The sequence below is a fragment of the Lepeophtheirus salmonis genome, chromosome 13, assembly GCF_016086655.4.
Source record: "Lepeophtheirus salmonis chromosome 13, UVic_Lsal_1.4, whole genome shotgun sequence".
NCBI classification, from domain to species: domain Eukaryota; kingdom Metazoa; phylum Arthropoda; class Copepoda; order Siphonostomatoida; family Caligidae; genus Lepeophtheirus; species Lepeophtheirus salmonis.
The window spans coordinates 8702779-8729884 of NC_052143.2; the positions used below are offsets into that span (position 1 = coordinate 8702779).

General features: G+C 33.8%; 3 protein-coding genes across 3 annotated transcripts; 1 reads left to right on the forward strand and 2 right to left on the reverse strand.

Annotated features, from left to right (window-relative positions):
• Positions 1-735: 735 nt before the first annotated feature.
• On the forward strand, positions 736-5505 carry LOC121128156 (small ribosomal subunit protein mS39). The gene is made up of 5 exons (XM_040723719.2): positions 736-3039; positions 3099-3547; positions 3604-3880; positions 3943-4484; positions 4554-5505. Exons 1-5 carry the CDS (start codon positions 2859-2861, stop codon positions 5301-5303), a joined length of 2199 nt encoding a protein of 732 aa, XP_040579653.1. The 5' UTR covers positions 736-2858; the 3' UTR covers positions 5304-5505.
• On the reverse strand, positions 5484-9069 carry AP-1-2beta (adaptor protein complex 1/2, beta subunit). Its single transcript, XM_040723718.2, has 7 exons — positions 7594-9069; positions 7282-7536; positions 6590-7226; positions 6394-6530; positions 5931-6316; positions 5722-5876; positions 5484-5662 (listed from the first exon to the last, which is right to left on the reverse strand). The coding sequence occupies exons 1-7, from the start codon at positions 8673-8675 to the stop codon at positions 5588-5590; spliced, it is 2727 nt and encodes a 908-aa protein (XP_040579652.1). The 5' UTR covers positions 8676-9069; the 3' UTR covers positions 5484-5587.
• Positions 9070-15073: 6004 nt separating this feature from the next.
• Positions 15074-16323, reverse strand: LOC121128032 (brachyurin). Its single transcript, XM_040723605.2, has 5 exons — positions 16197-16323; positions 16091-16121; positions 15673-16029; positions 15363-15610; positions 15074-15304 (listed from the first exon to the last, which is right to left on the reverse strand). Exons 1-5 carry the CDS (start codon positions 16239-16241, stop codon positions 15125-15127), a joined length of 861 nt encoding a protein of 286 aa, XP_040579539.1. The 5' UTR covers positions 16242-16323; the 3' UTR covers positions 15074-15124.
• Positions 16324-27106: the final 10783 nt, after the last annotated feature.

Sequence of the window (27106 nt, forward strand, 5' to 3'; positions counted from 1 at the left end):
ATTTTGGAACAAATTGAGATACATAACTCCATTTGATTTTATGTGGTGGACACTACCAAGTGTCGATTCAAGCTTTTATTCTGCTTACAACTGCAATAATAAGCTATACATATACGTTTAATTTAGTATGTATATGTATCAACATTTAATAGCAATAGCCAAAAATATATCAAAAATTTTCGTTGGTGTATTCTACTTTAAAATAACTCCAGCAATAATTCCTATCGGTATGTACACTCACACTTGCTTGTTCTGAATATGGATCAAGTCACCAATCTGCCTTTTTACACAACGTTGCAATTTGTTTGAAAGCGTAATGTAATTTTGGAGTCACGTAGTCCCGATTTTTTTTTTTTTTTTTTTTAATTCTGCGATATCACACTCCTTTTTCAAGACTCTCTTGCACTTTTTCCCTTCCATACTACCCCCTCAATACCCAACCTTAATTATGTTGCAATTGACAGCCCATTTATATGCATAATTATCATCCCAAGCAAGATTCAGTGCATCAAAAGTGTGATAAACAGCTCTCAACATCAAATGTAGCTACTAGCCCTTGGGGAAGAATGCGTTAAGAAGGAATGGTTCCAAATCTCAATGTAGAAATGGAGGATGAATTGAAACAATATTTTGCCGTATTTATGCGACCTCCAGAATTTTGGAATGCCTGAAAGCTAGCCTAATTAGATGTCCTCTAGTGCCTAATGTGCCAAAATTATCACTGAAAGAACTTTAGTTTGATTTAAGAGCAAAAAAAAGTGTCTTGTTATGAGAGTTATGTGCTCTCATATTGTACTTTCTAAGCAAAGATGTGAGAGTCCCGCACATATTTGACAATGGCATTTGGTACGAAAATTTTAAGAAACTGGATTCAGGCTTTCTGTTTGAGTAATAGACTACCTTTTAGTTTTATTCCATTTAAAATATACTCACTAGAAAGGCTAATAGAAATACAAGGTTATCCCATAAAGCGTGTACGACTGATGTTTGACTCCCACCACGCTGTTGATATTTACGTTATAACTTAGTTACTTATAGTACATATATGGGCGCGTGTTTAGTCCAAATCTGCCTGTCTTGCCCAGCAGTCGGTACAATACATCAGATTGAAAATTTTAGCAAGCCTGATTACATGATGGTCTAACTTTGTATTTCTATTAAGCTTGCTCACTAGTTAAGGGCAGAGTACCTTTTATTCTTGCAATGCTGTGTACTTTACAATGACAGTGATTGTGCAATCTGGTTATAGGTGACTAAGACCGAAATTGATCCGCAAGTTTTTTTTTAAATCAAGTCTAGACTACGGATAAGCCATACAACAATCCCATTTTTTTGTGCAGCTGCAAATTTCAATCGGAATCCTGAACATATTCCAGTTGGTAGTAATTTGGGGAATTATGTATAGAAATTGAATAATTGATTTTGAACAAAATATTTTTGTGTTTCAGATGCTGGTCTATCATATTTTCTAAGACATATTATGCAGCTAAACCTATAACATATATAACTATTAAATTTGCTTTATAAACTATATTTTTTAACAAGGTGCTAAAATTTGTAGCAGTTTAGGCTTATAATACCCTATATATTTTCAAATACTTAAGGTAATTGTACTATACTAAATCTATATAACCTGGGACTAAAAAATATATAAATGAGTGTAAATTTGTCTCGCCACAATTCTAATTTAAATCTCTTTTCTAATATTATACCCAAGTTTTTTACATCTCGTTCTTGGTATTTCGCTTATAGCGTTACCCTTATTTGAATGCAGCGCCAAAACTTTTTTGTAGTTATCTAATATATTTTGATGACTCATTTCATGGAAATTTGAAATGTACGATGTTTGAAATTTTTAAGCTCAAAGAGACATTTTATTGTGGAAAAATATATAATAATTAATGTGTTAATATCTATCCAATCACGTTTGAAGTAGATCGATATGATTAAAGACACAAGAGAAATAGCTGTTTAAAAACATGGGTGCTGGCCTCGAAGTTGTAACTTTAGCACTTTTGTGTTTTTACTCAAAATTAAGCTATATGCAAAATTTCAAAAAAATCGTAGACAGTGCTGTCTGATGAGTTATCGATTTGACGTGGAATGACCCTAAATGAACATTGATAATAATATTTCCTTTGTGATTGACAAGCGTTAACAATTAATTTTGTTCAACAATCTGTTCAAATACTCTGCAGCCTATGAAAATAAAATGAATAGTATTAGTAAAGCAATTTAGCTGTTTAGAAGAAGATTCCAGTCAATAAGTTTGGAAATTGCGACGACATTCAGATATTAGAATATAAATCTATTAAAGTTAAGAAGTCCCTTATATTTTTTTACGGGACAGAATCACTTAACAGTTCCTAATAATTATTTATATGTAATAACATAATAGAATAGTGCATTGAAGACCAAAATATGGGAAACAGAAGAACTTCAGTTACTCTGTCATACATCCAAAATTTATATTTTGTGGCATTTTCTCTCCTCCAAACAAGATTCATTTTAGATTTCAAAACCTCTTGATTTTGAAATGAAGAATTGTTGAGGTTTAAAGATCATAACTTAAAAAGTTCTTAAAAGATATGTCTATTGGTCCGTTCCAAACTTAAATCATATTTCTATGACTTAAACTTGATAAGCGTTGTAGGTAATCATAGAGATATAAATTTTTTATTTTTTTTATCTCTATGGCGGTAACCCGGCTTAAAAGAGCAGACCAGATGAATTAAGAGCGTCCTTGGATAGTATTTTGAACATATTTACTTATTAGTTATTATATGACGTCATAACATGGCACAGCTGATGGAGTAACCAACAAAAACAGATCAAATTATTATTATTTATTTTTAAGCATGGTTCTTCGATTAGCTTCATCGCGAGGAGAGTTTTACATCCGTTTAGGAGGAGTTCGATGGAAAAATTATCATCCTGGTCGAAAAGAGAGACCTCATGGAACCAAGGTCCCACCAACCACTGACATTGAAGTCTATAAAACCCTTGACACTTCCCATCTCCATCGTTGGAACTATCAAGGTATTGATGCATCATTAAAGCCGAGTATTCACATGGTTTTCCTTCTTACTTTTTCTTAGATACACTTCGTAGCTTCAATCTGAAATATGCCAAACTCGTGGAATCTTCTTCATCAGTACACAAGTCCATTCAAAAGCCGCCTCTTTCTAAACCCCAAACCCTCAGTATTTCTCCTTATGTACCTCGTAGTCCCAGTGATATCCTCAAATCCATTGCATCTGGATTAAAAAGAGATCACTCAGCACCAGACTATCGATTCCATGATGATCCATATCTGATTCCTTATAACCACATCTCATCCAGAGACTATGTCCTTGGAAAAGAAGCGGGGAAAGCTGCAGCTCGTTTTGTTTTTGAGCATCATCCGCAGCTTTTCACTGAAAATCGTATTGAAATGGTTCCTAAAATTCCTTCATTTCTCCCAAAAGTCAGAGTGGATCCTAAAAAGGTTACTCACGAGACACTCATTATTTTTCTTAAGGGAAATCAAATACCTGAGGCCATTGAGGTTTGTGTCATTCAATATTTGTCCTTATCATTTTTGAAATATTTTCTTTATTCCAGACTTATAATGCATTGGAGAATGTAAATGAAAGCTTAAAGTTTGATCTACTTCAAAAAACAGCTTACTTTGCTGATAAAGAACCCGTTTTGACGGATGAACATGCCAATACTTATGGCCTATACCAGGACTCTCCTATGCCCTGGAAAGAAGGTGGCTTTGCGGAAAAACTAGCTAGGGATTTAAAGGATCAAATTGCTGCGAAGTGTGCTCTTCTCTATGGCTTTAGTCGTCATGGTCGATATGAAGATTGTATTCTTATGTTTGAGGAGCTCAAAGGTTTTAATATTTTTAACTAATTTTCATTCCATTTTTATTGATAATTATTTTATATATTATAGGTGAAGAAGCCGTTCTTCCTTGTGAGGCTTATAATGCTTATTTACGATCTCATATTGAAGATTCTCTCAAGAATAAAGTATCTTTCTCACAATTAAAACTCAGTACTTCGGAAATTTTGAAAGAAATGTGTGAAAAAGGGATTAAGCCAGATGCCCGTACTCTTTATTGGATTTTAAGAGGAATATCAAAATGTGCATTTAAGTCTGAGGACTACTCTGAAACCTGTGAACATGTGCTAAGTCTCATTTCTGAATTTAAGAACAATTTGAATGTAGTTCCTTCTGTTGGAAGCTATAATGCACTTATTAACATCTTTTATCCGAAGAACATTAGTAGTTCAGACATTTTAAGAGACATTATAGCCGAGTTAGAAGAAACAGATTTATATATAGTCGATCCAGAAGAATCAACGTTTCTCAAAACAGCCATGTTTCTGTGTTTTTTAAAGCTATCGGATCCCACCTTGGCTTGGAGATTACACAAAAAAATCACATTATATGGAAATAACCAAGTTCTTTTGAATAATGCTAATGAACATCAAGTTAGTATTTGATAATTTATTCCATTTTTAAAACGATAATCATCCCATTATTTTATTCAACGTTTCCAGGCATACTACAATTATTTCCTCACACTACAATTGTCTAGCTCTTCTTTTAAGTCAGCTATGGACTTTTATGAAAAATTTACCCCAAATTTGTTTTTTTGTTTTTGGTCAAACTATGAGAAAATAGTATTGAAAATTGAAAGATTTGGAGAGTATAAGTATCTACCGTCAATTTGGTCCGATTTGGTGATTAACAATTTCTGTCGTGTTAACATTCGAATCAAATATGAAATGATAGATAAAATTTTGGCAATATTAGAAAAAGGAGGCGATTTTAAGGAGGTTGATGATGAGGAAGCTCGAGTCCAAATTATCAAGTCTTCAGCACTCATCGCCAAAGATACCTTTTCTGATTTTATCATATCCCTGAGGAATTTGTCGGATATTAAGGAAATATCTAGTATAATTTCATCGATTTTTAAAATAACTTTGGACAAAGGACCGGAGCACATTGATTCATACTTGAATTTTGCGGACTCAATTATGAATTTTGTTATAGACAAAACGTCAGACCTTTCTTCTCCGCCATTCAGTGAAGAGGTGATGCAATTATACTTTGACAAATCGCTTGAGCAGCTGCGTAAAGAGTCATGCTTAAAGGCTGTCAACTATGCTTCCAGAAACGGATTGGAGAACAAACTGAGGATTGGTCGTACTTTTGTGGAGAAATATGAATTGACTGAAAGGGAAGCTATAATGTTGAATACTATGTTTAGTCATGAGAATGAATGGTCCCCCATTAAGTTAAATTAAATTAAAATTGTACATCTATTACTTCAATAATTATTATCTTTTTGGTAAATGAAATATGTCTTCTTTTTTTTTAAAACTATTTCTAGACCGCTTTCTTACTAGTCTTGACTTCAGTTTTTGAATGATTGGACTTATAAATATATGCAGAATAATGATAAATGAATATAAAGGGTACTTGAATAAAATGGAATTTATAATATAATTCATAACAATACTTAAATACTTATTAGATTATTGGAATTAAGATTTCATGATTCTAACATTCATAACACAAAAATCAATAATTAACTATGAAGTACAGCGTCATAGATTTGATAGACACCTTGGGCAACATCAACGGCTCTAGATTTCAAAGCCAACTGAAAACAAAATAAAGAATGTACACAACTGTATTACAAAATATCCGTTAATGTCTTACTGTTATATTTGGATTTCCGGGTTGGATCTTTAATTCGGCTAAAGCCCACACATTATTACTAAACTTGATGGATTGATAGACCATATCTTGACCTTCAAGGGTTCTTTTAGCTACAGTAAATACATTGTTTTGTTCCATCTTTGTGGATACTCCATCTAAAATATAATAAAGTGAGAGGAAATCAAATAAGAACTAAATCTTAATTTTACCCGCGTTGCATTCAATATTTTGAAGAGTAAAAGATATTTCATTTTGAGAGGGAATATCCTTCCATGTGGCCAAAAAGACCTTTTTCTCCATATTTCCATCTTCAGTAAAGAATACGTGCATGGGTACAACAGTAGCAAAGTAAAATATATCAATACTATTTTTAATTGCAACTTGGACATTAGTAAGAGGTTCCATTCGTTGAATGGGACCATTTGTAAGTAATTGTAAAGACACATCAACAGATTGATTAGCTGGAATTGAAGGAACATTGAGTGGTTCCGCTGGAATAATACCAAAACTGTTTTTATTCATTTGGATACCAAAACCACTCATTGGTTGCATTGCTTTATTATGAAATGTCATGTCCATATAAATATTTCCGTTCCTTTAGAGATAACAAAAAGAAAGGCAAATTATTAGGTGCTAAAACATAACAATATACAAGAATCAGAGTAAACTTACTTCCTTGAAAAGGTACCCAAAACTTCAAGCCCCTTGCCCTTAGCAGCAGAAAGCCAAACCTGCTTTGGAGGAATGTAACAAGTAGTAGCGGCAGCACTACCAAGTCCAAAAATATCTCCGAGAAGTGAATTACTTGTCTAGAAAAATAATACATTACTCCAAAACTTTGGATATAATTTATTAATTTATGTCTCACAGGAGCTGCAGCTTGGCCTCCTCCTCCTCCAAATATGTGAAGACCTCCTCCAAGTAAATCAACATTCCCAGTGGTGCCAGATTGGTTAGAAGGCATGGGTGCACCAAGATCCATTGAGAGTAAATCTCCAATCAAAGATGAGGGCTCAGGAATGACTTGTGTAGTAAGATTATCCTCTTCACCAGATCGAGTTGGTAAAACACGCTTGAGACCTCCAGGTCCTTCAACAAATGCAGTAGGAGGTTTATGATAAACTGAAGCAAGGGAGGCTATATGACAAATAAGTTCGTCTAAAAGAGTGGGCTCAAGTAGATCTGTTTCTTCACTAATTAAAGGCTTTTCAGTTAATACTACTTCCTTAGCGGCAGCAGGGTCTGTGCTGAGCAATCTCCAATAAATGAATCCTCTATCCCTTAAATCTGGGTTATCTGAGTCTTGAGTAGCAAGAGATAATACTTGTTGCACTAATTCTTGAGTATCAGTAGGCTTTTTGAGGAAAAGTTTGACAATTGCAGTTAGTAATTGAAGCTGAACCTGTGTGTTTTCATCTTGGAATGAATCTAAGAAACTTTCAAGTAACTCATCAGCGTTGTCAATCCTTTCGGCGTATTCTCCAATAATCCAAATCATAGAAGCTCTGCAAATAATAATGTATAACATTGGGGAAATTATTAAAAGAAACAATATTCTACCTTGCCTCCGGTTCATCAAGCGAATCTAAATTCTCACAAAGAGTAGCGATAATACTTTCATACTTATTTGGATATTTTCTGAATATATCCTTGATAACAACGATGGCCTCTTGGACCACATAGTTTAACTTTGTCTGAATTAAATCCAGCAATGTAGAAACACATTTTTCAGCAGATTGTTCAACCTTAATCGCACACCTTCCAATAGCTCTAACTGATTTACGAACAAAATCGATGTCTACTTCAGTGGCATATCTAAAAAATAATAAGTGTGTTATATAATGACAAAAATAACTAATCCCAATTCATTACTCTTTAAGCTCAGAGAGGACTTGAGTTATATTTGACTGAGATGCAAGACGAATCATAATATCCAGCTTCTCCAGTTTCACGTAAATGGGGTCATTATATTTCACAAAAAAAACTTTCATCTCATGTTTTAAGATTTCGGGTTTCTTTTGTATGATTAAATTAATATTCCTAAGAGCTACATATTGAACTTCCGGCTCTGAGGATAAGAGAGTAACTAAAGGAGGAGCGAGTTTTTTAACGAGACTTCCTACAAACTCAGTATCAGGATCCATCATTTCCATGTATTTCATAAGCACTTTTACAGCAGAGAGAACCACAGCAGCATTGGCATGGGCTAAACGCGGCGTAATTCTTTCACAAATGGCCTGTGCCTCCCTATCATCCTTAGGGTTGTAGTTGGAGAGGGAATCCAAAATAAAGACTTGTCCCCATTCTGTACACTCATTCAGAGCAGTCAAAAGTTTGTTGATGGTTTGTGCATTCATTTCGATGAGCGGCTTCCCACTCACACTCCCCTCATTGATTTCAGAGAGAGCAGCCACTGCATTGGCCACCACCATGGGGTTCGAGTCACTCAGCAGCTCCTTCAGAGAGTCCAAAAACCCTTGTTCCTCAACCAACTGTGCGTTGATGTCGTACAGCTTCGCCACAGACACAGCCGCCGTTTTACGGACATAGGGGTCTTCGTCCTTGAGGCACTTGCGGAGAGGCTCGCAGAGATACTCCGTGATTTTGTCCACCCGAATGCAGCCCATGGTCCGCACAGCCAGAGCGCGAATCAAGGGGTTCGTGTCCTCACAGTCCCGCACAAACGTGTTGACCACCATGATGGCCTTCTCGGGCTGCGACTTGGCGTAGTTCATCAAGTAAAGGTACACCAACTTCTTCAACTCCAGGTTGTCCGTCTGCATGCAGTTGGCCACGTCTGCGAAAAGGGCACTCACGTCCTTCCCCACCGTCATCGAGGCGATCACCTTCTTCACGGCCTCTTTCTTCTTCTCCTTCTTGTCGGAGTGCAGCTCAGACTTCAGCTCGAAGATCTCGCCCTTCTTCGTCGTCGTAAAGTATTTGGAGTCCGTCATTCTTCCCCAATTCTTACCAATGGAGTCTCTTCTCTATTTAATAATCTCTTACTTTATAAATTATTATCACTCAGTCACTCAGTCACAGTCTCCTCCTCTTCTTTTTCTTCTTCTTCTCAATTCTCTTTTTCCTTCTCCTCTCTCAGTCATGGCATACCATATACGGATAGTCTATAGAACCTGTTAGTGGCTATACAAGGAAATCTACATTCAAAAAACCTAACTATATTTCTCCTACTTTCCATAGAAAGTTATCAGTATAGCCAGTAGCCACAAAAGGACTCAAGGGAAAGAGAGGACCGACAAGAAATCTACAACAAAAATATCTATGGAAAGAAATAAATCTACAGCTATTGCACAAGGCGTTACCTTGCAAACAGAAAATACCCCTTGTACTTTGTTGTCATCTGTCGATTCCCCCAACTTCCTTGATACGTCATGGCTTGTTTATTCATTAATGTGTTTAATTTAATAATTTATTTTTTCGATAAATAAACGAAGTAATAAGTTATGTTTTTCAAAAAGACAGAAATACAATTTCTTGTTGATTCCGTGTCGTGTATATATGTATATTGGCTATTTTTTATATTTCTATGAATAAATTTTGGCTATCATATAGAAATACAAAGAATAGCTACACTTTTAATAAAATATTAGAAAGCAATATAATATCCAGTAACGAATAATATACTATGTAGGATTTTAATATTAATAAGACTAATCATAATCTGCAAATACTCAAGGGATAAATAACAGTTGGTGTAGTTGACTTATTTGGATAAATACCAGATGATTTCGGGCTTTTTTTCTTCCCCCTTTTTGGACGAAAGGTTGCGCGATATAATAAAGGTAACGCCGTGTGCATCGACTGATATATATGGTTGCTATTATTTCATAATTAAAAATGGTTATTTTTTATAAAATAGTTATTAATACACTGTTTTATTCAAAAATTCCATAAAAAATTTAGTTTTTTTAAATAAATATAAGGTTAAAAAAGAACCAAATTTACTTTTTAAATATTAAATACTTAAATAATTTTATGCTATAAACTTAAATAGTATTTTTTATTAAATAATATAATGATTAGAAGTGGGCAATATTCAAGACATGTGTAGCACAATTTTACGCATACTATAATTTTTTTATGCTTCGGTTACATGGGTGCTTTCGCAGTTTTTTATCTAAGAATGTTCAAATAAAGTAGGAATTGTATTATGTACCAAACGCCACCACCCTTCTGAAGGCTCCCACAGAAACATTGATTCTTCCAAGTGAGCCTAAAGACAATAATTTCAGTATGAATAATTAGAATATAGATCCAAGTGACAACCTTATAAAACAACCCATCAATTTAATTTTCACATACTTCACAAGGTAAAAAATAGTTGATTATATTACTTGGCAAACTCTTTAGTATTTGGTAGGAGTCCAATTTGCAAGTTTGATGGCAGTGATCCACAACTTCCTTCGATTGATAACTTTCGGAAAATTAAATATTTTCTTGGTAGATGAGGCAGGAAACTTTTTAATCGAGGGTGATCTATTATTACAAAGTACTACACGTTAACATTATGTAAAATATATTGTAATTAATAAGTATTGCCTAATAATAATAAATAATTAGATGAAATTCCTAAAAAAGTTCATAAACTGCCTTCCAGACTTTTAAAATAGACATAATGGCAGCTGACAATTTTAAGCTAATCAGGAAAGAGAAGGAAAAAATATGCTCTTTTCTACTAATGAGTAATGGTCCACTTTTTCCCTTGAGTCTTTAGTAGCAAACCTTTTAGATCCAAAGATTTGCTATAATTCTCTGATGTTGTCTGGAGAGCTATTATAATTTATAAATTACAACAGGTTGTGTAAGTTCCAATTTCTTCTGTCCCATGAATTTCAGTCGTAGGGCAGATCCTATATTATATTCTTAGAACTGAAAGTCCTCAAATTTTCCCTAAAATTTCCTTAGCTTATAATTAGTTTGGAACTATATAAAGGGGGGCTTACAAGTAAATACATCTTAGTTTCATACTGTACGCATGTAAGTAACGAGGGTTTACAAGTGGCGTCACAATTTAGATGCCGTCTATTTTGGGGGACTAAACAACTCTTTTTTTTCATTAATATTAAGGTAAATAGTAAACTATTGGATGTCAAAATGCAACCAACAAGTAAAAAGGCTTAAACCTTACGGTCTAGAAAAAATTTATCGTTCCATTGCCTTGTTTTATTATATATATATATATATATATGGGCCTAAAATGTATTAAAAATATTTTATTAGATATAAATCTTATTTCCGTGTTGTAGATACAAATTCATTATTGTAATGGAAATAATAAGATATTTTCGTTATTTATCCTACTTTTATCGTTCCTAATCGATAAAAAAATATATATGTTTTTAGAAATCTAGGCATTTTTAGAGATTTTAAGTTTAATTTCATTCTAACATCACTGTTTATCATGGGCGTCAAGTAGTATTTAATGCAAGTTTTCTGTCTCTTTTTTATTCATAAAGCCCTTTGATAGAGTTTTATTAAGGTAGATTGGAAATGTGTCCATTTTATGTAGTAAGAATATCAAGTTTGAGGCCCCAAGATGGGGCCTCCTTGAATAATATCGCAATTAATGACGTCATTGAAAAGCTTTCTCTCTAGGGCTGTAAATTGAATAATTATTTAGCGTGCAATTTTTATTGGCAACATGAGCAATTTTTTTTTTTACAGCTATTATCATTCTTATTCCATTCTGGAAGAGAGAACATCCCAGTATAAAGTGGAATCACAAGTATTTGTGTTCATGAATGAATTTATTTTTTATAACATATATATATAATAAATTAGCTTTAATCAACAAAACAATTTTTGGAGTTTTTTTTTTTGTTTATTTTTGTGCATTTGCAACGTTTTCCAATGATTTTTTTTACGTGGCAAAAAAAAAATGCAAACTAAAAAAATATTAAGATTTACCGCCTTAGATAGAAAACCTTTCAATGACGTCGTTAATTGCATTATTATTAAAGAGGACCCCATCTTGGGGCGTCAAAACTTGATATTTGACGTTTAATTAAGACGACTTTGAGCAGCTATGAGACTAAGGAAATAAACACAAGCCCCACTCTGTATCTACCAATGATATAGACAGAAATTACAGCTATGTCCATTTTCAATTCTAATCCGATTCGAACAAGAACTTCCAATTATAATTCCACAAAAATCCTCAAAGTTTCTCTTTGTCTTTCATAGACTAGAGATTATTTTATAATTATGGTTCTCACTTGAAGAATAAAATAATAATTATCCCAGCCTTGCTATGTAAAAAAATCTCTTCTAGTAGGAATTCCAAAAAGAGTGCGATCTTCAAATCTCATATTTAGTCAACCTTTGCGTTTAATGCTTCCTTTTTTATTTATTTATGATGCTCACGCTCGGTTGTATTATTTCTTAGATCAAGTATCAACGCCGTCCTAAGATACACTCAAGCATGATTCTACGTCTTACACACTCACACATCTCATATTTTACTCGCTAGATGGATCTTAAGTTGGATCAATGTTACTTTTTAAGATACTTTTTTTTATACACATAACAAGATTTTTTGCAAAATAACAGATGAGTGACTCCATTCAGTCAAATTTTATCCTCTCTCCCAATATTCGAGTTGTATTCCATACTCACATAATGAAATGCCCTAATTTCCTTTATAGAACATCCTTTTGGACTGAAGAAAGAAAGAGTTGATGTTGATATTAAGATTATAGCACATATCTCGCAAAAAATATTATATTTTTCATTATAATACAATATAATACGAACATATTATATTGTTAATTAGTCATATTGATTTATTCTATTATTAAGGGCGATAAGTTTGGTAAGAATACAAAAGCGTGGGAGGAGAAGAGAAGAAATACTTATGGCATCACTGATTAAATAATATACATCTTCTTCTATCAAGACTGTTATCATTCCCGCCTATATTATTCAATATTAATATAATATTAGATGGTGATAGTCGATAGAGAACTGAATAAAATGCCTAAAATAACGTTGCCTTCTGTCTGGATTTATGAAAATGGAGGCCCAGGAATTTGAAAAATACTTACCGGATCAGAAACAGATCGCTTGTCGGATTTGTTAATATAAATGTGCCTTTAGTCCCCTGTCTAGAATTCCACACCACTCATTATCCTCAATGACATATCAAGGGCATGGATATTCATCTTAATGATGAATACATCAAGTCAGATTTTAACTCTGATTTTACAAAGATGGTTATTACCCTTATCCATTGCTAATCACCCTACGTTTAAAAAATTTATGGAGAAATACACGGGTAAACACGTCCATTCTCGAGGAACCATCATTAAATTGATGGAGGATGTTGGTAATGATGTCATTTATAGAAATAAACATTGAACATTGTAAATTGTGAAGTTGAGATAATTTTCAGCATGTCTTGAGTCATCTACACTAAATTACGATCAAGTTATCCGTAAAAAGTATAAAATATTTACTAATTTCGAAATGGAACTCTGAATTTTATACTATCTAACAGTAAGTATTCATTTTTTTAAAATCTAACCATAAAATATGATTCTATTTTAGATAAACATATCAAGAATTATGATACACAACTCATTAAATGGCAAAAATAACTGCTTAAATGGTCACAACAACGGGGGTAGTAGCTTTGGATGGTCCGTAACTAGTTTGTCTGACACTAGTTTCTTTACTTAAGGCTTAGCTTTTGTTGATAAGCTCCAAGAAATGGTGTTCAGAAAACTCATAAAAGGCAAAAACAACTACTTAGATGGTCACAACAACGGGGTAGCAGCTTTAGATGGTTTGCAACTAGTTTGTCTGCAATAGTTTCTTCACTTAAAGACTTGGGTATGATCATTTGGTTTTCCAATATTACATAGTCAATAAATATTACTTTTTTGTCATTTAAGAATTAGCTATGGTTCATAAGCTCCAAGAAATGGTGTTAAGAAAACTCATAAAAAGGTAAAAACAACGGCTTAAACGGTAAATAAGGACTGAGACAACACTACTGAGGACCTTGTATTAGACGTCTGTGTTCACTTTCTCGTTGCCCTTATAGAAGTAGGAAGGCATCTTGCTGCCTTCAGACGCCACGAAGCCGATGTCTATAAACTGAGCTGGATGTTTGATGCTGAAAGTTCCCTCACCCTGAGCTTTTGATTCCGCCAAGAAGCGATCATTTCTCTTGTTCAGAAAATCGCCCACTATGAAGATCTTATTTCCGTAGATGTGCGCGGGGGAAATTGCACACCCTTTGCCGTTTTGCTTGTTGCTCGGACATTTTTAATCACACAAAAACAAAACAAACATCAAATTGTAGCTTTTTTTTAGTTCTTTCAAATGGCACGAAGTACAAAATTGTATAGGAAGATTTTAACTGTGGATGCTGTTTTGAACAGAAGGAATGACAGATAACTATGAATATCACAAAATTGTATAGGAAGATTTTAACTGTGGATGCTGTTTTGAACAGAAGGAATGACAGATAACTATGAAAATCCCTAGAGGAGGTTCAGAGGGTCTTTATGATAAAAGTCCAAGATTTTTTCTTGGGGCTGGAATATGGCCGATTTCTGGCCTTCTAACTTCTGTCTTGGCAATGGCACGATCTTAATCCACTGCACTGTGCATTGTCGGACATTTTGGAATCCAAGACCAACAGGACTTCTCAACCAAATTTTGAGTCTCTGAAGTCTGCCATCACCAAGGAGTGCAACAACTGTTTTGACAAGTCATCATTGACAGTTGCTGAAGCTTCAGACCTCGTGCAGAGGCTGTCATTGGAACATAGAGAGGCCAGATTGAATAAAAGTTCTTCCTCAAGCATCCCTCAACAAGTTTTATAAAAGTCATTTAAACATGGCACATTTTTAATATGAATAAAAGTTATACAAAATTTTTAGTCTCGGTTCTGCACCCTGTACTATCTAGGTTAAGATATTTCGAACTATTATTTAAAATATTTAAGAATCAGAATCAGGATTTTTTCGGAATAGTACCATCACTAGTAATCTAGAAAAAGAGGGACACCAGAACTTTTATTTTATCATTTCTACATCTTGTATTAAGTATAAATTGCATTTTGCAATTAATAATCATATGCCCTTTATTGAAATAAAAGCTTAAATTTCCATGTCTATGTCCCTTCAGGAAATGAATTTGTGGGGCACCCTTGTTAATTTATAATAAGTTTACATATGTACTATGTAGATACACTTTACCGAAAATACTGAACTTTTTTGAGATGGCCTTAAATACCGGTTTTCGAAAATATTGTTTACTATTTAAAAGTTTGGTGACTCAAAAACGTGCCTCGAAAATATATCTGATTAAATCAATATACAGATTATAAAATGATCAAAAATTCAATTTATTAAAAATAAATTTTTATTGAACATTATTCAGAGTCGACCTTGATTCCAGTTGTGCTTTCAATCCATTCGAGGAAAGAAGAAACTCGAGCAAACCCAACGGGTTTCCTACTAACGCAAGTTGTATCAGCTCCAAAGTTAGTTACACCAATTTGCGTGTATTTTCCTTCAGATACCTCATGATTGAGAGGTCCACCACTGTCCCCCTAAACGTAATTTAAACTGGATTATTATACTAAAAAAATATATAAATACAAAACTTACGTTGCATGTAAATTTTTGAACAGAGTATCCGTTCAAACAAATGATTTTTTCGTTGATAATACTACCGTATGACATACGACATACATCATTTGACATGACAGGAACATCAGTGGCGTACATGAGTTGAGGAACTATTAAGGGATTTGGTTCACCTCTTATTCTTCCCCATCCAGAAATGGTGGTATTTTCACCAACAAGATTAGTATCCACATCGGCAAGGGTTGGAAGACAAGCAGGTCGTACAAAGTCTAAAAATAATGTTAATGTTTGGATCTTTATGAAGAAGTCAGAGTTTCTGTATTTGTCTTACCATTAAACTCCAACTCTTCGTCTAACTCAATGAGTCCAATATCATTTTGGTAGGTAAATAAAGTGTTGACGTAATTTGGGTGAACATGCAAGTTCTCACTCACTCTGTATTGTCTATGTGGCTCAGACTCAAGAGAGTAGTCATGGGTACCAGCATAGATCTCAGCCTTAGAAACGCCTTTTAAGCAATGGGCAGCAGTCAAAATAAAGTTCTTACTGATGACGGAGCCAGTGCAAGTTCCGATTTGGTGTCCAATGTGGATTTTGATAAAAACAGCCCATGGGAATTGATTAGGGGATGCCTCTATTCCATTGATGATTCTATCGGAAGTGGCGACATTTTCAATTCCACAAATTTCTATTGGAAAAATATAGTGTTATTTAAGTCATAATATGAGCATAGCAAGTATTCTTCATACCCTTGAATTCCTTGAACTCCTTGGTTGCCAACTACAATCACATAATAAAAAGTGGCATATAATTACTATATTAATGTATTTTAATAAGTATTTTTTAATATCTTACGGAAACACCAATAAAAACAGAGCAAATTAAGGCGAAGGACTTCATCTTGATAAATGATGTATTGCAAATTAATATTTGACATATTTATATGTAAGTCTTGGATCACTATCTTTTTTAACTTTATTTTCACTAATCTTTGACGTCATTAAAGTTTGCTTAATCGTAAATTTTATTAAATTAAAACAAACTTACTGGAGATATTTTGTTATCTATTATTTGATTTAATATTTTTGTTATCTCTACGGAATATATATGTAACATATGCAAATACAATATGTCTATATATCTCTGGGTAACTTATATTATATAAAAAATAAGCTTATGACTTTTTTTTAAATTAATTTTTTGTTTCTAGTAAGTGAAACTACATAATTTATTGAGGTATCACTTTTCAAAAATTCCCCCATCTCCTGTAATACATATCTCCACCTTTTTCCTAAGCATTTGGCGCACTAACTTTACGTCTAATGCTGACCTTTTGCCCTAGAACTCCTTCATAGATGTCTTTAGGGTGTTGATATTTTGGTGGTAAGTAGCAGAGGCTTTTTGTTTTAATGACACTCCACAAATAGTAGTCAATGGTATTCAGGTTTAGAAACAAAGGAGGACAAAGTTCCTTTGACCAAAATTCCCCCAACCTAATTTTTCTTTTTTGTTAGGATTGAGTGACCTTTGATGTGTGCCATGGAGCCACATCTTGAGTTCATAAGTAATTCCTAACACCATAAGAGCTGTTGAGTACAGGAAAACATTGGAGATTACGTTGGAAGATAAATCTTTCTTTTTTGTAAACGAATTTTCCAGACTGAAATACGATTTTCTTATATTTTTATGTAGTAAATCGACATAATATCTCAAAATCTCACGGAAAAATAAGTTCAAAAACTTTAAAACCCTGTGTTCAAGATCAAACTAATTATCAGGCTATTTTTTTCACCTTGCCATTTTTCCTTTACATTTTTTCCGTTGCTATTTTTTCCTAAAATTGTAGTTTATACAACATATAGTATTAAGCAAGCAGGAAGTACTAACAATATTGTTTAAAAAGAAGTCCTTTTGTATCTGTGTTAGAAATTTGGAATTATTCTTTTAGAATTTATTTTTGATATTTTTAGAATTTTAGAAAAAAAGGAAGGTGTCATTTTTTAGTTCTTAAAAAATAAATATTCTTAAGACATGGACACTTTATCAAATCCATTTAGCCTTTCTACGTGTTGCTATGAACTTTTACAGACAATTGTTAATTTTTCTCTATAATTTCAAACTTATCGAATGTAAACCCTTGAAATCTTATACCTGACTATTAAAAAGAGTGAGGGATCTAAAATTTAAATCAAAATTTAGTGTTCTATTTTTTGATAATATATTTAAAAAATCAACCGACTCGTTTGGATGAGAAGAGTTGAGTTGGCATATATGTATATTACTGATGGTAGTATCCGGCATTTTTCGGATTTATTAGGCATTTTTGTTTAATAATATAGAAGTTAACTCCTCAGCCTTACTCTACGTTTCTCATGAGCACTCTCAAATCCCATTTAGTTAACTGATCCTTAGATCGTATCTCCTCAAGAATGAAAGAATAATAACACCCTGAGAAAAAAAGATAATAATATGACGTAATGGCTGATAAGCTAGGAAGTACTATAATCGCTAGAGCGCTAGTTTTAGCTACACACACTCGTTGCTAAACCTCATCCAGAGTCACATGTACTTCTCTTTTCTTTTTTAATATGACCTCTAGTTACACACGCTCGTTGTTAAAAATGAGATCTCAACTCGTACGTTGTATACTTGTATAGAATATGAGTTGACCTAAATGCCTGCAAGATGTAATTCATTTTACGTACTGCTCTTATAAAACTCTATATATACATACTTTTCTTTTTTATTGCGAAGCACACGCTCCATGCTACATGCAAAACGTCTGCAAGATTTCATGTATATGTCTTCCTTGTTATTTCTTATTTCTAAAATGATTGTTTAGACTATTTACAGGCATAGAAACAAACAGATAAACTTTGCTTCATTAATATAGATGAGAATAGAGAAAAGGAATAAAATCCCAGTATACACAAATAAGATATCCATTGTTACCAATGGTTTTGAGTAAGTACTTATTTATGACCGTGGTCTAGTCCAGTACCGTGACCAGTCTAGTCTCATTAGTACGCTGTCCATAAAAAAGTAAAATCGATACCTCTTCACATAATAGAGGTTGTTTTCCCTTCTAATTATTCCTTTATATTAAACAGAATTAAGTCTTAAAAAATTGTTTTGGATTATGATACATTATAAGGAGAACGTGTATAATTTTTGCAGTATATGTGTATATCTAAATGAATTTTTTCACATGTCCTCTTTAGCTACATGCATAATCTATATTTATGAATAATTGAAGGATCTACGGTCCTAAGCAATGACAAAATTGGTCTGAAGAAATAGGGACTGACAAAGCAATATCGTAGCTACATATACTTATAGTTTTAATTACAAAGAACCTTTCGAAGTATATAATAATGTATAGAAGTTCATCAATGGTAGGCCAGAATTTTCATTCATGAGAAATGTTTACACTACAATGATATATTAAAGAATAAAAAAAGAGCGCAAGCACAAACATTTTTTCATTTTCTAAATTCTAAACTATTTTTTTTCTTTTCAAAAATCCCGTGTCTGAATATGATATAAATTTTTTTTTGTCCAGGATAAATTGGAACTACTTTAAACTTCATCCAGATCCATAATGTGGATATTCGGGGTTAAGTCATACTAATATAAAAGGTGCGTGAACAATTCCTCTATAACTTCCACCATAATTGTTTTGACAACAAACAATAGTCATCATGGAACAAGCAAGGAGAGACGCTATCCTCGAATTGCCCTGCGCAGGACACAAGCCCTCTTCTATCTACAAGCTTCTTAACTACCCCACGACCATGGTGTACCGGCTCTTCAATGCCTGGGAGGTTGAGGGGAAGGTCTGCCGCAAGGCCCACAACATGAGAAGTGACCGAATCCGCACTCCCCGCTTCCTTGAAGGCCTCCGGAAGTCCATCAATGCTTTGCCGGGGACTTTCTTGTCCAGGTTGGCCAATAACTGTGGAGTGAGCAAGCAGCTCGTCTCCAAGGCTGTGAATTGGACCTCGGGTACAGGTCATACCGAATGGCCAAACAACACATCCTCATGGCATCCATGAAGGCCACCAGGCTCACCAACGCTAAGCGTCCCCTCAATGACCTGAAGAGCCATGGAGGAAGAATCATCTTCTTCTCAGACGAGAAGAACCGGACTGTCGACAGAAGCTACAACGTCCAGAATGACAGGTGGCTTGCCAAGGAGATAGAAGAGGTCCCTGCGGTCTTCACCACAAAGTTCCCGGCCTCCGTGATGACCCTGGGTGTCATCTGCAGCACCGGTGAGGGGATGCCTCCTTTCTACTTCAATCCCAAGGAAAGGGTTAACGCGATAAGGTACTGCAATGTCAACGAGGAGTTCGTCATCCCCTGGATGAAGGATACGGCCGCTAGGAGGAAGCTCATATTCCAACAAGACTCAGAGCACGCACACATCGCCATGAGGACCACTAAGCTCTTCAACTCCCACGGCCTCACTTTCTTAGATCGCAACACCTGGCCCTCCAACTCACCCGACCTCAATCCGTGTGATTACTACTGGTGGGGGAAGTTGGAGAGGGAGGTGTGCAAGGTCAGCCACAAGAGCATCGCGGCCCTGAAGGGCTCCATTACGAGGGAATGGAATGCTGTCGATTCCGCGGAAGTCATCAGGGCATGCAAATTCTTTAGGGGCAGGATGGAGAAAATGGTGGCTGCTGAGGGAGGACATGTTGAATAAATTTATTGTTTAATATCATGTATAACTTTTCCATATTAACAAATACACTCTCCATTCCATTTTTATCAAGCAGGTTGAATTTTAAGATAGTTCCAATTTATCGTGGACACCCTGCAGTAGTACCAAAGCTGTCCCCACGAGAGGTTGGAGTGGTTATATCTCTACGGAATATATGTTTGGGGCAAAGTTTGTAATTAAAACATATAATACTTTTTGGAAACGATAGCGGTTGCCGTAAGAAATTTAAAAAAATGAAATTTCTTAAGTTTTTTTTTTTTTAAACTATACATATCTTTTTAAGTCTTTTCTTAAAAAAAGGTTTCCCAATGCTCAACACAAATTACCATTGCTGAAAATAATATGATGTGGCATTATGCTAAATAAAAAAAAAGAAACGAAAATGAACGTGGTCACCATTACAATTATACGAATATTTAGGAGAAGACGAGTGTAGCTGTCATGACGTTTTCATTACATTAACTGGGAGGAGCTATGAGATTACGTTAATGAACATAAACGCAAACCCTTCTTTGGATTCAGGAATTACTCCAAAGTAAATTATAGTAAGAGTCAAACAAGGACTTACACCAGGGGCGTCCGTTGGGGGGGGGGGTCTTTAACCCGCAAATCAAATAACTTTTGTTTTCATCAGAATTTTTTTTGTCAAGATGAAAGTCCTTTTAGGATTTGTGTTCTAAAAAAAGATGATCTGGACAAGTTATGCAAGAGAGAAAAAAATATTAACTTTAGAAATTTTAGAAAAAATTCCAAAAACCAAGCCCCCCTAAAAAAATATATATATAATCCTCCGGACGCTTTTGTACACCTATAACTTTGCAACAAATGTTCAGTGTTACTTTTCGTCTTATGCACACTTTTATGTTCTTGTTTCAAGTTAAAATAACAGCTATGGAAAATGAAACACACATATTCAGATAGCAACTACAAAAATGTTATTTTAATCTATGCAAATTCCCCCCTCTCAAAGAAAGAAAAATCCTTCCAGCTGTCTAGAGTAAGAATGTCACATATTGTAATACGTATTGAGAGTGAATGGAATAAAAGAACATTAACTTTTTGTATAATAATTTAATTTAAAAACCATCCATTAATAAAAGGTTAAATATCCATGTTAAAAAACATAAACATATCCCAGTTAGCGGTATTCAATATTTATCCTAACAAAAATATTATTTAGAATTATTTTTTATTTCAAATGAACATGAGGAAGTATATTATGTAATATTTTTTATTGAACTCAATTTGTGATATTTCAATTTATGTTGAAAAACAGACGTCGTGATGTTGAACAATCACTTTTGTATTTTTCAATATTTATAATTACAATAATTAATACGCTTGAGTCAAAATACAAAGAAATACCATATTATTATTATATAATAACTAGGCTATTTAGGCCTTGCAGACATAAGCAGAGCCTTTGCTTCACCTCAAATCATATGTGCAATTATGTTTTTTAATGTTCCTTGAATTGGTCAGATGGAGTTACACTGTTTTTCTATCAGTAAACATAAAATTAATACAATTGCTCCATCGGATCTAGAAATTGGCATTTCAAGTCCATATGCATCATGTGGTCCTGGCAATTTGATTTTTTTTTTTTTGGAGCAGAGCAGTATATCTGCCACAAAGTTTTATTAAATCATTTACAACTAGCCGTGAGGGGAAGAAAATAATCATAAATCCCAGTAAGATCAGATAGGCTTGAATTACTTTGATTACTCGACCCTCAATTCTACTCTTTGCCCAACAAGGACTTACACTAATAAGTCTTGGGAATAATCTCATTGTTACTCTCCGTCTTTCATGACTACACTCACTTGTTATTACTTTATACTTAGATGTCCTACCTTTAAGAATTAAATAATAAAGATGACAGCTATGGCAAATTGTGTACAGTCAATGCATAGTATAGCTTATTAAATGAGAATGCGTCTTAAAAAAATGAAAAGAATGGTCAAGGATTATCTTAAGATGAATTGCTAGAAACCCAGAGATCCAAATCAACTTTTTGACGATTCCTGAAGGAAAACAAAAGAAATAGTTCCACACCTCATTAAAAAAGTCATTCGAGGTGGGGATTTCGTTTTCGGCGAAGAAAAGCTTTTCTCTGTGGAGGCTAGTAAAAATAATCAAGGGAATGGAATCCTAAACAAATATATAAATCTATAAAATAAAAATTAGACGTGTGAAACCTGCATCTGTCATAGTCTGGGCAGCAAATTCATCCAAAGAAAAAATACTTCCCCTGATTTTTCTCAATACAAGAGTAAAAATCAATTATCGAATATAAATAGACACCACTTTGGAGCCAACAGTGAAGCCCTGGTTCGTAGGCTGTTTTTGTACAAGATTCTGCACTCAGTCATGCCTCCAAAAAAATCACAACATTGGTTGTTATCGAATACACTATTTTGTCCTAAGAAAATTTGGACGCCTTGTTCACCGGATTGAAATCCTATGGATAATTTTAGATAGGGATATCTGTTCAGGAAGGTTAATCATTCCAGCTATTTTGATGTCAGCTCTTGAAAACTTGTAATTGAACGGGAATAGAACAAAGTTCAATTCAAATATTAACTTTATAGAAATAAGCTTGGAAACTCCAGTATTTTTTTATGTATAATGTTGTTTTCCAATTTTTACAATCAAATGGATCGGAGAAATTCCTTTCATCAGTAATACAGAATAAAGCTAATAGTTTTTAAATGGAAAGACGTAGCTCAATAGAAAACCTGCTAAGGGAATATAATTTTATTGAACTCAATGTGTGTAGGTTCGCGTCTCAGTCCTTCCTAGAGAAGAAAATATACATTTTGAACATGAGCTTCAAAGAAGATTCCAAGGTCAGATGTAGTTATTGTAACATATTCACTTATACTTCATCGGTGCAACTCGATCTGACCAATTAAAGAAACAATATTACAACAATTTGGCCCTCAACACTCGAAATGTTCCTAAAGTCCTTAAGACATTTTGTTATTAGCCTTTTTTGACATAATAAATTGAAGGAGAAATTGAAAAAAAAATAAAACTAATGTAACGTCAAAGTATGTATCCACGATTTTTTTTTCATTCCCGGGAAACCGATTAATACGTTTCGGGATATCGTTAATAAATAATTTATAATTATATGAAATTTAAAAAAAAAAGCCTAGAGAACAAGGGTAGAGGGTGAAAGGAAGAAAAAAACTTTCGAGAGTTGCAAAAATAACCATCTCCAAAAGTCTTACGAAAAAATACCAATCCTTGAGAAAATTAGGGACCAGATTGACGTAAAATGGTCAATCAATGTCCCACGAGACTATCCACAAGTGCATGAAGGAATCGCTGAAGGTATTGCTGTGCAGGCCTCAAATGCACCCGAAACTCACGAAGATTCAGTAGAAATACCAACTTTTACCTGGCTGTCACTTTTGTATACCGTGAAATTACCATTATTTCTTGACAGGAGATTCGAGACGTCGAGGGGTTATGTCTTTAGTCTCGAAGACAATCGATAACCCCAAGTGTGTAAACGAATTATCAAACTCAAGTGACTGGGATAAAATATACATCCCGCCAATAAGTTGGAGATTTTATTTATTAAGTATTTATGGACCTAATGTTAAGTGTTCTTTCTTCTTTCAATACGAGCAAAAACGATATTTATCCTCGCTTCATTATTGGTGTTCTGAATGTAGATTTGAAAAATTCAAAAACTCACTACTCAAGTTCTATCTAAACTCATCATGGAGCTAAAGTTACATGATGTCATCAGAACTCTGAGTCCAGAAGACACTATTATCCTGGAGAAGTGGGATGAAATCCTCACGGATCGATTTGGCACTTGCTTCCTCTTCTATGTTCAAGAAGATAATAAAAGCATGCTATCCCCCTCATCCTAAGTCAGATCATAAAATGATTGACATCAATATTGAGCATAATTGGACTAAGAAAAGTTTTACAATAACCAGATGGGTAGTGGAGGACACACATTTTATCAAAATACTACAACCATATTTAATTCATAATTATAACCCTTCTTTTAATCTAAAATAGATCGCTATTTAATTTTTACACGGTTAAATCCACCATCTTACAATATACTTTTAGAAAAAAGAGGAAAACTTCAATGTTCCAAAAGGAGTTTAAAGATGTTTTAGATAATGGTTCTCTATTTTTACGTACAATTACAAAAGATACTGCATACCTATTTCGTACCTCAAAGATAGCTGAGACGGAATACAAAGAAAAAACCATGTTGGAAACTAACCCATCAATCGATCGACGACTATAATCATGAAAATTATTGAAAGTGGCCTAACAATCACTGACCCAAAAAGAATTTTTAAAACTCTTCCAAAGGCTTATTTGTGGTGATGGAGCTAATTTTCCTCAATCTAAATCAGGAAAGTATACAATTTTACGGGAATATCGAATTTTCAATTACATAAAAAAGTATTTTAATGGTAATAAAGCTTCTGGACCCAATAGTATGGGTGGAAGGATTTTTACCCAATGCATGGGTGAGGTAGTTCCCTACTTAGTCCAACTGGGAAAGTCCATCGAAATCTATGGGAAACTTCCGAAATCAGTTTTTTGGGACCACTGCAAGGTATTCAACATTCGTTATCAAAATCCCTAATCTGGAGGGTCGTTCGTGGAATTATGCAGGGGTTCTTATTTGCTACTACGCTTTGCGTTTAAATAACAATAGGTACGCAATCGGATACGAATCCATAGAGAAAGTTAAAAAGTTTTGCTCCTCAAAAGTTCAATAGTTGTCTTTTTGTATTCCCATTCAAACTATAGCTTTTTTTCTTTTCTTTTCTTATTAATATTTTAATTTGAATTTTTACTATGATTTTAATGTTATTTCTATACTTATGGACATATTTTATCAATCTTGTAGAAAAAATGCATGTATTAATGTATATTATCTGTTCACCATGTTAATAGTAATCATTTCTTTTTAGTTTAGGGATTTAATTATGAACATTAATGTTTATTAATATATTTTTTGTAACTTCCCTAATCAATAAAAGAGAGAGAGTTTTTTTTTTTTTTGTCATGAGAAGAAATATTGGACAATAAATTATTAAAGAAGAGTTATTTTCTCCAAGCAGTCCACCTTTGAACTGTTTCACCATCCCAATCGTCAAATTGATCACATTTGGGCCTGCAAGAAGGAAGATGTTGTGCCGACTCCGAAAGTAAAGTTTCCCTTGAAAATTCAAGTCTGGGATCTTATGAGCTACCGGGCTCTTAGTGAGCTTCATTTTATACCTCAAGGACAAACTGTGACGTCTTCATACTATGTTGAGGCCATACTCAAGAAGTGTCTCATAACTGCGATACAATGCAACCGAGAGAACGGTCAGTTCTGACGCGAAAAATTTTACGAGACATGTCAAGAGACATTTTCCAGCAAGACAGAGGTCCTTCTCATAGCTATCACTTAGCTCAAGCATGGTTTCAGGCTAACTCTAACTCATTTTGGGGTTAAGGGTACATGGTCTAGCAACTGGACTGTATATATCCAAACCCACCCAGCAACTACTTCTACAGTCTAATTCAGGGGCGTCCGCAAGATTAAATAAATATAACTTTTTTGTGGCCCCCCCCCTTGGTTTTGCAAAAAACATATAAAATAAAATATAATTAAATTTTTCGAAAAAAATGTCAAATAATATTATTATGCTCTGCTTCATAATTTGCCTGAAGAACAAAAAACCACCTATTTTTTCAAAAAAAAAAAAAAAAATAGTAAAATGAAAATATCCCTTAATTTTGGGGGATGGGTTACAGTACCCCAAATAACCTCCTGCGGATGCCCCTATAATTGTCACGCATTAAGGAAGATATGCTACTGTGCCTTGTCCATAAAAAAAAAATTATTCTATTGGAGTTTTATCATTAATTACCCCATAACTCTGACATAGAAATTATATTATAATAAATTATAATTATACATTTGAAAATTGTGTCCACCATGATTTTCAAAGCAAAAGTAGAGACACTAATGTTCATAGTTTGTAATATAATTTACTTTCATTAGACAATAACAACATACATATGTTCATTAAATATAAAGCGATATAAATTAATTTTATGGTCATTATGTGGTTGATTGGAATTTTACAATTCAATAGTATTTCTATTAAATAAACATACAATATTGATAGATGATAGGCAGCTCTGTCCTTAGCGGCCCAAAAGAAAAATGTATGTGTTATGCACATATTCCGATTGCCTTAATTAGTACATTTTGTACAGCAATTCAACTCTTTTCTGTGGTTTGGTTTTAATTCTCTGTTAATGATTATTTTTGAGAAATAGAACACAAAATTTTGCATTTGCATTTTGCCCCAAAGCGTCTTTTGCAGCAAAAATGTTGACATAAGCGTAGGAAAAGGGCAAAGACGCCCTCCCATTTTTGACCAACCAAAAATTTGTACTTTATAAATTTGTTTTTTACACTTCATAATTTGAAATTAAATACAAAGAAATAGAAATCAAATGAATGAAGCACAAATTTTTAGAATGTAAAACAAAAAAAATAATCGACCAAAAAGAATTCATAAATGTCACCTCCATATTTTAAAAAATCTCCCATTGAAAGAAAAATATCTAATGTCTCGACACACGGAGTAGACAGTGCTTCAAATAACTGGCAGTCACCAATCAATGATCGGCATACATGCACATATCCTTTATACCTTAATAAATGAAGTATATATATAAAACTTTATAGTAATCACCAAGATCGGTGGGTATGAAATAATTATTTTCGACACTGGTAGATGAAGAGGATGGTTGAACAAATAGAACTACTTCTATTTGTACCGACAAGTCCTACGTTTTCTTTCATATATTTGCAAAGACGTTCATTGAATTCAAATTTTGTAGAGGTGCTCCCTTTTAATATCTTTAGAAATGGGATTTCTGTAAAAGCACGAGGAGAAGGCGGGAGCGATAGAAATGGTAGTGCGGAATTAAGACCATTGTTAATGCAGCTGCTTATTATATCTTTTTTTTGGGGGGGAGGGGG